The sequence below is a fragment of the Sus scrofa genome, chromosome 15 (genome assembly GCF_054392235.1).
Source record: "Sus scrofa isolate SSC_HxYL_T2T_F1_AM1 chromosome 15, Sscrofa_HxYL_maternal_Yorkshire_Landrace_v2.0, whole genome shotgun sequence".
Classification (NCBI taxonomy): domain Eukaryota; kingdom Metazoa; phylum Chordata; class Mammalia; order Artiodactyla; family Suidae; genus Sus; species Sus scrofa.
In genome coordinates this window covers 114,252,163-114,264,319 of record NC_139397.1, presented here as the reverse complement: position 1 = coordinate 114,264,319, position 12,157 = coordinate 114,252,163, and the positions used below count along the sequence as shown (strand labels likewise).

The 12,157-nt window shown below is 36.3% G+C and overlaps 1 protein-coding gene across 12 annotated transcripts in view; it reads left to right on the top strand.

Moving 5' to 3' along the window:
• Positions 1–12,157, top strand: part of DNAH7 (dynein axonemal heavy chain 7) — a 262,758-nt gene that overhangs the window by 98,763 nt on the left and 151,838 nt on the right. For all 12 annotated transcript variants that reach the window (XR_014830006.1, XM_085000229.1, XM_085000233.1 and 9 more), the window contains 3 exons: positions 623–763; positions 6,438–6,650; positions 10,276–10,385. Coding sequence is in view for 11 of the 12 variants with exons in the window: in XM_085000229.1 (XP_084856355.1) it covers positions 623–763; positions 6,438–6,650; positions 10,276–10,385 (464 nt within the window). In the remaining variant the exon portion in view is untranslated. The remainder of the gene's footprint in view (positions 1–622; positions 764–6,437; positions 6,651–10,275; positions 10,386–12,157) is intronic.

The window sequence follows — 12,157 nt, the reverse complement described above, 5'->3', positions numbered from 1 at the left end:
TAAACAGTGGATTTATGAATCCACTGAAAACATGTACACACCTTCTTCCTGCATTTACAGCTCTCAGCTGTCTGTGAATGCGTTATATATCCATCATGATCATCATAGCCTTAGGCATCAAACTACAGGATTGAGAGGGAGTGAGGTTTGGAGATATAGGAGAAACTTCAGAGGAATTGTGTGGTTTGTTGAGTACGCCTATACATATATGCACAGGGCTGAGTGGGGATCCAAGTTCAAAGAAAATTACTCATAAATAATTTTGATAGATCTTATTTTAGAATTATTTGAACTTACATTTTACAATAAAATTGCTTGTTCTTGTTCAGTTTAAATGTATCTAGGACATCTCTGACTACAACTGGTCAAAGAAATATTTTATGTAATGTGGTTCACAAAAATAGATTGTGCATCAGCAAAATAAAATGTTATGCAGTATACTTGTTTTGCTCACAGGTCTATGAATATACTTTAGTCACATGTTTTGAAGCTTCATAATTGGATAAAATGTAAGAAGTTGAGCAGTGCAAGTTAATTCATTTAAGAGTTTAGCTCTTCCTTGTTTAGCTTGTCCAACTAAAGTGTGACAATGCTTACCTTTAGCATTTTCTTTTGCATTTAGGTTATCAAAGATGCAATTTTTGCCTATACACAATGTGAACGAATTAATTGGGTAAGGGATTGGCCTGGACAGACAGTTCTCTGTGTGTCCCAAATCTTTTGGACTTTAGAAGTACAAACAGCAATTTCAAAAGGACAAGAGGTAAGCTTTTTATTATGCCCAGGTTTTTTTTAGCATTTTTTCAATAGCAATTATAGCCAAAATACAATTAATCTAAAATATAAAGGCAATACCCTCAAAAAGTCGAGGATAGCTGAGCCTCAGTCTTATTATTACATACATTTTTGTGCCTTTAAAATAGAGTGATAATAGAACAAGGAAACTTCCTAAACTCAGACAAATTAGGAAAAAATACATAATATAATTCTCATTTATGCTTTTAGTAAAACTACTTTATGAAGACAAGGGATATTAATTGACTTATTTTGGCTATTTTTACTTTAATGTATTAATTTTTAATAAACAATGTTTTGAATGATGCTTAATTTTAAATATTCTAATATATTAGCTATGTAAATTTAATAGTATTAATTAGATTGCTGTTATTAATTAAAAACAGAAACTACCTTCCAGGAAACTTTCTGATCCTTGAGGTAGGGTTTCAAGCAGATCAACTTTCAGTTGACTGATGGAACAGTCGGAATTCAGCAATTGCTGATCTTGTTTAAAACCATGAGTTTTTAATGTATTTTTGACATGGAGTTTTGTATTATTAAGATATTGTTGAACCCTGGTGAGTATTGGGTTTGAGAGAGACTTGCATTTTCTATAAGCAGGCAGAGCTCAAAGAGGAAGGAGCTGAGTGATAACATGCTTAGTTCACTAAGACTTACCCGCCAGTTACTTCTTTCTCCTCTGGGTAAAGCATAAGAGCATAGGGGCAGGAAGTCAGGGATTTTTAGGAAAAAAATCTGTCTTTATGGAAACCATAACAAGGGGAACGAGGGTTCCCCTTATAGCCATAAGTCCTTGGGCTACTACAGGGCTTTGGCGTTCTTTCCCCATGTGCATTTTTTCTTATTTCCTCAGTAAGTCCAGAAAACTCATTTTGGCTTTTCATTTTTAAACTACTACACATCCAACCTACCACACAAAGGGGTTTCTCCATCACCAGCAAGGGTTACTGGGGGGACATGTAGCCTCCTGGAGCTCTCTCCACGGATGCCGGGCCCCCAAACCACCATGACAGTTTTTTCATTCATCACTGTGGGAAATGGAACAAAGAAGCAAATGTGAGCAATGTAGGCGTCTTGCAAATTTCTTCAGTTTAGAGGTGGTGGTTATCAAACCTCCACCTGTCTCGCAAAAACATATTTTGCTCTGGAACAGGTAAGAGTTGAAATAGAACATTAAAGAGTAGTCTGTAGCCCTTTCATGCTTCCACCTATCTGCCATGCATAATTTGAATCTCAAGGGACATGCAGTTTAGATCACTCCATTTCAGTGTGTCCTCTGCTTAAAGCTATCTGCCTACAATTCTTACCATATTGTATACAGATACAAATAGTTGTGTGTTGTGTTGGTCTTTTTTTTTTTTTTAACTGAGATAAGGTTATTTATTTTCTCATTTATTAGCCTGTTCCATCCATTTTTCCCCCACTCGTGTAATATAGTGCATGCATGGAACCATTCACAGAGAAAGCCAAAATGAGAACCTGTGCTTTGAGTGACTGATACTCCAGGGAAACTCAGCTTCATAGACACAGGTCCTCTGAGCTATAGATTAGTGAGTCTTAGCGAATCACTCCTTTGTTGTTGCTACCTGCTGGATTGCTCTCTTCTTCTATGGTGTTTTATGGTGCTTTGTTTACATAGCTAAATTTCATGGAATGAAATGAAGCTTTGCATGTGTCTTTAAAAGTTCTTTTTCCTCTGCTTGTGCTTACTCTTCTTCATCACCTCTTTATTACTACGCTCCATCTGCTGCCTGTGGACCTCGTTCACATTTCACATGAAATGGCCTGTTCACATCTCATGCATGTTCAGGCCATTCAAGTTCTGTAGCAGCATCAGGAGGGGCTGACCCATATTTTAGTATTCTAAAGCATTGATGATTTAAGGATATTTAATATGTGGGTTTTTTGTGGGATGATGGCATAGCTTTTAGTATTCTATGTGCTGATAACTTTTTCCTTAATTAATGTGTAGTTCGCATTTGAAGCTGATGACTTAGGTTGAATAGCTAGAGACTCTTGGTAGCCTTATAGAAGATAGACATTTTTATATTCTACAAATACACCATATATGTAGAGCTTAATGTTATAATAGCACTCTTACTACCAGGAGACCTAGTCACCCCAGGATCTGCTTCTATTTATTTACTCAAAGAATATTGACTTTGGAATTGGTCAGTATGAGGTATTATAGGAGGTAAAAATGAGTGAATCACCACTTTCCTGGAGCTTTGGTTATTGCAAATATTGATCTGATTTTGAATCAGTTTATCATTATATATGTAGAGGAAGCCAGCTGTGATAAAAATGTTTGATTCCAGATGGGGTTTATTTTAGCCAACTATATGATAAAATAGTAAACTTTAGATTCATTAGTTCACTAATTAGTGAATTATTAGTGAATTAGTTCACTACTTCACTAATTAGTGAATTCATTAGTTCACTGTACATACAAACTGTTCACAGTTTATGTGCAGTTTACAAGGAATAAAATGTAGCAAAAATAATTCAACATCATAATTTTCTCAATTTAGCTGATCTGACTTCTCATTGATTCATATAATATAGTTCCTAAAGAACTTAGCATATCACAGCTTGAGGTGAAATTTTAGTTCTAAAATTGCTTTTATAGTATAGCAGAATACATTCTGCTAATGTAAATAGCATTGAATGCTTATAGATGTATAATTTATACTGATGGGTGTAAACATTATATTTTTAATCTTATACCTTGTGTTGAGCTATAGAGTATGAGCAATGTTAAGGCTTGCAGAGATTTTGACTTTTACGGATGAGGAAACTAAGATGCACCAACTGGCACAGCTTGTGTTACTTGGAGCAAAACTATTTTTACTAATTTATATACTCAGTATAGTTAAATTCTCTAATTGGCTCCAAGAATTTAAACAGTTAGGGTTGCTTAAACATAGATGGGACAGAAGTTTTTTTTCCTACCACTTATGAAGCAAATGAATAGCAATTAAAATGAAAATGATATAAATGGGAGTTCTCACTGTGGCACAGTGAGTTAATAATCTGACTGCAGCAGCTCAGTTTGCTTCAAGTTGTGGGTTCAATCCCTGGCCCAGGAACTTCCATGCACTGTGGAAGTGGCTATTAGGAAAAAGGAAGGAAGGTAGGGAGGAAGGAGGGAAGGATATAAATGGAATAGTATATAAGCACCAAGCTTCTGAAAAACTGACTTCGTTTAAAAAAAAAAAGTATAAAATATTTCAAGGAATAATAAAAGTTTCACTTAAAGAAACATAACTCCAATTCTGCCTTTTAAGCTTTTCACATTCTTGGAAATCCTCACTTTTAGTTCCATTGCTACCACTTATCTGGTCCTAAAGGAGTGAAATAAACTCATGGGTGCACAATGTTTATTAAATATTAGTAAAGTGTTCAGCCTGCTAGAACACATTGACACTTCCCTTAAGCACAGCAGTTTTCATTGATTTTCATTTGATTTTCTTAAACCCTCTTCTCTTTTTAAAATATTAACCGGATTTACCCACCAGAAAAGAGACCTTCCTCTTCCCCATCCAGAGCAAGCCTGGTCCTTAGAGGTGGCTTTAGCTCACCATAAACTAAAATGTTAGGTGTTTTGTTGATTAGGATTTTTACATTTCAAGTGGCACAAATCCTACTCAGAAGGTCACACAAGAATGCTAGAAGGACTCATGGACTCCAAGGTGGAGCATTTGGAATCAGAATCTTGGGGGTTCATCACTTTGGCAGTTTCTCTTATTTTCTCTACTGGTCTCTGACAGGCTTTATTCTGCAGTGAGGAATGATGGCTTTTAGTCACTTCAGATTGGCTGCTCAAAGTCTACCAAGACTAGTGAAAAGTACTTCTATTCCTGTCTGTATAGCAGTCTCTGAAAAGAACTGTAATGGGCTCTGCTTGGGTCACACATGCCCTCCTTCATGTTGCCTTGGAGATAGGGCAGTATGACTGACAGCTCACCACAACCACAGAGCATACAGGGAGGCACAAACCATTTATGTCCACGATATCTGGCCTGCTTGAGTTTGTTCACTGATACCTTCGTAGTAAGAAAAATTGATTTTTTTACAGTTCTGTCATTTGGAAAATTATGATTAAAAATGTAGAAAATACCCTACATGCTAGGTCAAATTTTTTTAAATTTATTTTTATGTTTTTAATTTTTATAGAATGATTTTTATTTTTATTTTCCATTATAGCTGGTTTACAGTGTTTTGTCAATTTTCCACTGTATAGCAAGGTAACCCAGTTACACATACATGTATACATTCTTTTTTCTCACATTATCATGCTCCATCATAAGTGACCAGACATAGCTCCCAGTGCTATACAGCAAGATCCCATTGCTAATCCATGCCAAAGCAATAGGCTGCATCTATTAACTCCAAACTCCCAATCCATCCCACTCCCTCCCCCTCCTCCTTGGCAACCATAAGTCTATTCTCCAAGTCCATGGCTTTCCTTTCTGTGGAAAGGTTCATTTGTGCCTTATATTAGATTCCAGATATAAGTGAAATCATATGGTATTTTTCTTTCTCTTTCTGACTTTCTTTCACTTTGTATGAGAGTCTTTAGTTCCATCCATGTTGCTACAAATGGCATTATTATGTTCTTTTTATGGCTGAGTAATATTCCATTTGTATATATACCACATCTTCCCAATCCAATCATCTGCCAATGGACATTTGGGTTTTTTCCATATCTTGGCTATTGTGAATAGTACTGCAAAGAACATGTGGGTGCATGTGTCTTTTTTAAGGAAATTTTTGTCTGGGTATATGCCCAAGAGTGGGATTGCTGGGTCATATGGTAGTTCTATGTATAGTTTTCTAAGATGCCTCCATACTGTTTTCCATAGTGGTTGTACCAATTTACATTCCCACCAACAGTGCAGGAGGGTTCCCTTTTCTCCACAGCCCCTCCAGCACTTGTTATTTGTGGACTTATTAATGATGGCCATTCTGACTGGTGTGAGGTGGTATCTCATGGTAGTTTTGATTGGCATTTCTCTAATAATCAGTGATGTTGAGAATTTTTTCCTGTGCTTGTTGGCCATCTGTACATCTCCCTTGGAGAAATGTCTATTCAGGTCTTTTGCCCATTTTTCCATTGGGTTGTTGGTTTTTTTGCTGTTGAGTTGTATAAGTTGTTTGTATATTTTAGAGATGAAGCCCTTGTCAGTTGCATCATTTGAAACTATTTTCTCCCATTCTGTAAGTTGTCTTTTTGTTTTCTTTTTGGTTTCCTTTGTTGTGCAAAAGCTTGTCAGTTTGATTAGGCCCCATTGGTTTATTTTTGCTTTTTCTATTTCTTTGGGAGACTTACCTGAGAAAACATTTGTAAGGTTGATGTCCGAGAATGTTTTGCCTGTGTTCTCTTCCAGGAATTTGATGGTGTCTTGTCTTATATTTAAGTCTTTAAGCCATTTCGAATTTATTTTTGTGCATGGTGTGAGGGTGTGTTCTAGTTTCACTGATTTGCATGCAACTGTCCAGGTTTTGCAGCAATGCTTGCTGAAAAGACTGTCTTTTTCCCATTTTATGTTCTTGCCTCCTTTCTCAAAGTAGGTCAAAAATCTTTTGTTCCAAAGGATTCTGATCACTTTGAGTAATTATATCTTATTTTCTTTCAGGCTCTTGAAGAATACTTGGATAAATGCAACAAACAAATTGATGATATTGTCACTTTGGTTCGTGGCAAATTGTCCAAGCAGAATCGTGTTACTCTGGGAGCCCTTGTGGTGCTGGATGTCCATGCTAGAGATGTCCTCACAACACTTGTTAAAAAGAAAGTTAGTGATGACTCTGACTTTGAATGGTTAAGTCAGCTTAGGTACTACTGGCAAGTAAGTAATAGCACTGAATGTTTTTACACAGCAATTTTAGCTCATAGCTATTTAATTTGTGCTTGCTAATTCACATGGGAAAAGGTATCAGTAATGTAGGACTTTTTGCTGATGACTAACTATATACCTAACAAAGCACTCTCTAAATTGAAGATTAAGGCAGCCAAAAACTATATATCATGTGTATGAAAACTATACAAATATATAGTTGCATATAAATATATATAGATGCACACAAACTGAGTAGTTATTTTAAAAATTACTCATTGTAAATTAGTCATCATGCTTGCTGAATTTGCAGAATGTTGAAACTAATCAGTTTAAAATGATGTTTTTAGGTTCCTGATACATCTAAAGGATGTCCGAGTCAGACTGTTTTAGTCTGATTTAGTCATTAAACTTTCCTCTTATTGATCAATTGGAGGAACCAGAAACATGGTCTGGAAGGAAGGTTCTTATCAGGGGATCTGGGTGGTTGGCGATGGCAGTCTCCATCAGGAAGGCAGGAGGAGCAGGAACAGTACAGTGAACACAGTTGGGCCTCTTGAGAGTGTTAGAGAGAGAGCTGATAATGGAGATACAGTATTGAAAGTTCTCATCATAATCACTTTTGTGAAAGGCTTTGGGAGAGACATGGTGCCGGGAGAGGAGTTACAAGAACCAGAACCCTGGAAAATGACATGAGGTCGTGTGTACAGTGGTTAGGAGCTCAGACTGTGGAATCATTGTTTCAAATGCTACATTCTCCCCTCACCAGTTGTTTGGCTTGAGCAAGTTACTTATCTCTTAAGGGACCAGCTTCCTTATCTGTAAAATGGTGATAATGATGACACGCCCTCTATAGTGGAAACAATTGAACAAATGTTGAAAATAGAGGAGAATAATGAACTATCAAAAAGAGAAAATAAGGAAACAATCCCATCTACAGTTGCTCAAAAAGAATAAAATACTTAGGAATAAATGTAACCAAGGAGGTAAAAGACCTGTAAACTGAAAACTGTAAGATCCTGATGAAAGCAGTTAAAGAAGACACAAATAAATGAAGTATCTGTGTTCATGGATTGAAAGAATTAATGTTGTTAAAATGTCCATACTACCCAAAGCAATCTACAGGTTTAATGCAATTCCTATTAAAATTCCAATGGTATTTTTCACAAAAATAGAACAGTATTAATATTTTTATGAAACGAGAAAAGACCCCAAATAACCAAAGCAATCTTGAGAAAGAAAAACAAACCTGGAAGAATCACACACCCTGATTTTATTTTTATTTTATTTTTTGTCTTTTTAGAGCTGCACCCGTGGCATGTAGAGGTAGCTAGGCTAGGGGTCAAATTGGAGCTGTAGCCACCAGCCTACACCACAGCCATAGCAACACAGGATCCAGGCTGTCTCTGCAAACTACACCACAGCTTATGGCAATGCTGGATCCTTAACCCACTGATAGAGGCTAGGAATCAAACTGTGTCTTCGTGGATACTTCATCAGATTTGTTTCTGCTGAGCCATGACAAGAACTCCCTGATTTTAAATTATATTAAAAAGCTAAACTAATCAAACTAGTATAGTATTGGCATAAAGACATACACATAGATCATTGGAACATAGTGGAGAGTCCAGAAATAAACCTACACACATATGGTCAACTATGTCAAAAGAGCCAAGGAATATACAATAGAGCAAGAACAGTCTTTTTAATAAATGGTTTTGCTAAAACTGGACAGCCACATGCAAAAGAGTGAAATTGGCCCACTATCTTACATTCTACCCCAAAACTAACTCACAATGGATTAAAAAATTGAGTGTAAAACCTGAAACCATAAAACCTCTGGAAGAAAAGAGAAGTGGTAATAATCTTGACATTTGAACTAGTGACTTTTTGGATTTTACGCCAAAAGCAAAGACAACAAAAGCAAAAATAAATAAGTAGGACTACATCAAACCAAAGAACTTTTGCACATCGATGGAAACCATCAACAAAATGAGAAGGCAACCTACCGAATAGGGGAAGATATTTGCAAATTAAATATCTGGTAAGAGGTTTGTATCCAAAATATATAAAGAACACACATATAATTCAATAGCAAAAAAAAAAAAAAAAAAATCCAATTAAAAAAATGGGCAGAGTACTTGAATAGACAATTTTCTGAAGAGAATATATAGATGGCCAGCAGGCATATGAAAAGATGTTCAACATCACTAATCATCAGGGAAATGCAAATCAAGACCACAATAGGATATTACCTCACACTTGTTAGAATGGCTGTTATCAAAAGACAAGAGGTAACAAATGTTGGCAAGGATGTGGAAAAAAAAGAACCCTTCTGCACTTTTGATAGGAATGTAAATTGGTGCAGCCACTATGGAAAATGGCATAGAGGAGCCTCAAAAAAAAAAAAAATTAGAAGATAGAACATTATATGACCCAGCAGTTCCTCTTCTGGGTACTTATCTGAAGACAAAAACACTAACTCAAAAATATATATGTACCCTCATGTTTATTGCATTACTTTTTACAATAGTCAATCTGTAGAAACAAACTAAGTATCCTTTGATGAATGGATAGATAAAGATGTGGTGCATTACATATATTACTTATCCATAAAAAATGAAATCTTGACATTTGCAACATGGATGAACCTTGAGGATGTTATGCTAAGTGCAATAAGTCAGAAAGACAAATATCATGTGATCTCATTTATATGTGGAATTTGAAAAACAAAACAGGTGTTCCCATTATGGCTCAGTGAGTTAAGGACCTGATGTTTTCTCTGTGAGGTTGCAGGTTCTGTCCTTGTCCTCACTCAGTGGGTTAAGGATCTGGCATTGCTGTAAGCTGTGGTGTAGGTGGCAGATGCAGCTCAGGTTTGGTGTTGCTGTGGCTATGGCATAGGCCCCAGCTGTGGCTCTAATTCGACCCCTGGCCCAGAAACCTCCATATGCTGCAGGCGTGGCCATGAATAGAAAATAAATAAAATATAAATAAATAAAAAACAGAACAAAACCAAAAAACACTACAACAACAAAAAAAGCTTATAGATACAAAGAAGAGATTCAGGGTTGCCAGAGGCTAGGGGTAGGGATGAGGGTGGTGGAGTGAGAGAAATAGGTGAAAGGAGTCAAAAAGTACAAAATTCTGTTGTAAAAAATCATTTATAAAGATGTAATATGCAGCATGGTGATGATGGTTAATAATACTGTATTGTGTATTTGAAAGTTACTAAGAGTAGATCTTAAAAATTCTCTGGATGTTGACCTATTGTGATCATTTTGCAATAAATACAAATGTGGGATCATTATGTTATATCCCTGAAACTAACATAATGTTGTATGTCAATTACACATTAAAAAAATAATGTTAGCGAGTTAAAAAAACAAAATATGAGAGAGATAAAGGACAAATACATTTTCCAAAGATTTTTCTGGGAAAAATTGAAGCCAGAGACTTTAGTTATTATCAAAAGAAAGTAGATATTGAATTCTTCTATCAAATTAAATGATTTCTGAGAAGTGAATTTTAAAGATGTTGTTTAGAACATGGCTTATAGTTATTAAGGAGATTGAGATTTTGTATAATTTGCATTTTTATTATTTAAGCTAACTCCGTTTTATCTGATTTATACTAGGAAAATCATTTGGAAACAAAGATGATCAATGCTGGTTTACGATATGGATATGAATATTTGGGTAATTCCCCTAGGCTGGTTATTACACCACTTACTGACAGATGTTACAGGTAAACTCAATAACTTAAGGATCTATTGGAAATAACTTTCACTCACTCCTAGATTGCTATTTTTTTTAAAGTACCCAATTATCTTCCATCTGGTAAATGGATCTTCTGTTATCTTTTCCTAGACCCTTAATTCTTTTCTCAACTTGATCTTCAATTCCTTTTTGTCTACTGGCTTCTTCCTCTCAGCTCTATAGCTTAAGTATTATTAGGCATTGCTGATTTGGGGGGTTTTGTTTGTTTGTTTGTTTGTTTTACATTGTTCATTTCTCTGTCCTCTTTGAAACTTTCTGACTCTTCCTGTTGGATCATTTGAGACATCCTGTTTCTTCCCCTAAAACATGGATTTTCTAGGATTTTTTTTTTTTCATGTAGTGTTTTGTCTCATGCTTCATGGTTTCCTGAATATTCTTATCCTCTCTCAGGCTTTAACAGCCTACATCCCAAAGATCCCCAAACCTATACCTCCAGCCGAAGTCTCTCCCATAAGATTTCACCACACACATGCCTGCTGGATATCTCCATTAGATATCTCATGTACATTGGGTTTGGTTATTTTTTGGAATAATAAAAGGGCTTTAATTATTTCAAACTTAATTTTCCATCTCCTATATTCCAAATTATTGTCAAATACTAAATTAAACTTTTTTTCATTTTCTTCCCATTGTAACTAGTTTATTAACTAAACCAGTCTTAGGATGCAAGCAGAAAGCAATTTTAGTCTTTCTTATCATCATTCTTTTTTTCATTCTTTTTTTTTTTTTTTTTTTTTTTTTTTTGGTCTTTTTGCCATTTCTTGGGCCGCTCCCGCGGCATATGGAGATTCCCAGGCCAGGGGTTGAATCAGAGCTGCAGCCACTGGCCTACGCCAGAGCCACAGCAACACAGGATCTGAGCTGCATCTGCAACCTACACCACAGCTCACGGCAACACCGGAACCCCAACTCACTGAGCAAGGCTATGGATCGAACCCACAACCTCATGGTTCCTAGTCAGATTCGTTAACCACTGAGCCATGACGGGAACTCTCATCATTCTTTTAAACTTGCTCTATCAAATATTTTTCCCTATTTCTGGGTGAAATCTAGGGTAGATTCCTGGTTACTTTAAGGTATAAATGGATATCATTATTCTTACCAGATATTTAAAGTCCACTTAGATCTAAAATCAAAGTTGGTATCTTTCATCCAATTTAAAATAGCCCTCTTTCACCACCCTCCAGCTTTAACCTAACTTAAACTTGTGGTCTGTATTTGGGAAAGTAAATGTGGTCAATCTTTTGCCATTGTTATCTCTGTCCTTTAAATCCCTTCCTCAATAGCTTATCTTTTGTCTCCTCCAATGTTGGGTGTTGATGGAGGAGGAGGGCTCAGGTCTGACCTTTTCGATTGTGAATGGCTATTATTTGTTTAGATGTTAGTTGGATTAGTCATTGTTGAATGGAGATTATACGGTTATTAATTAGTCCTTTGAATGTTGGAAATAGTAAACTAGGGAACATAATAATTAAAGTGACAATAGGTAGTCCTATTATCGTAGGAGAGGTAGGTTTGTGGGTGACAAGCATCTTGGCTGTTCACTGCCCCCAGTGATCCCACAAGTCTGGATGCCCCAGATCTCCCAGGGAATGTTTATGTGCTTCTTTGGAAGCTTCTTATCACTGGATCCTCCCACCTGCGGAAAATGCCTCCTCTGGCCGGCTGCTAGTGACTTTTGCTTCAGCTTCTGTCTGAGGTCCACCACACACAGATCCTCTTCCTGGCGTCTTCTCTGAT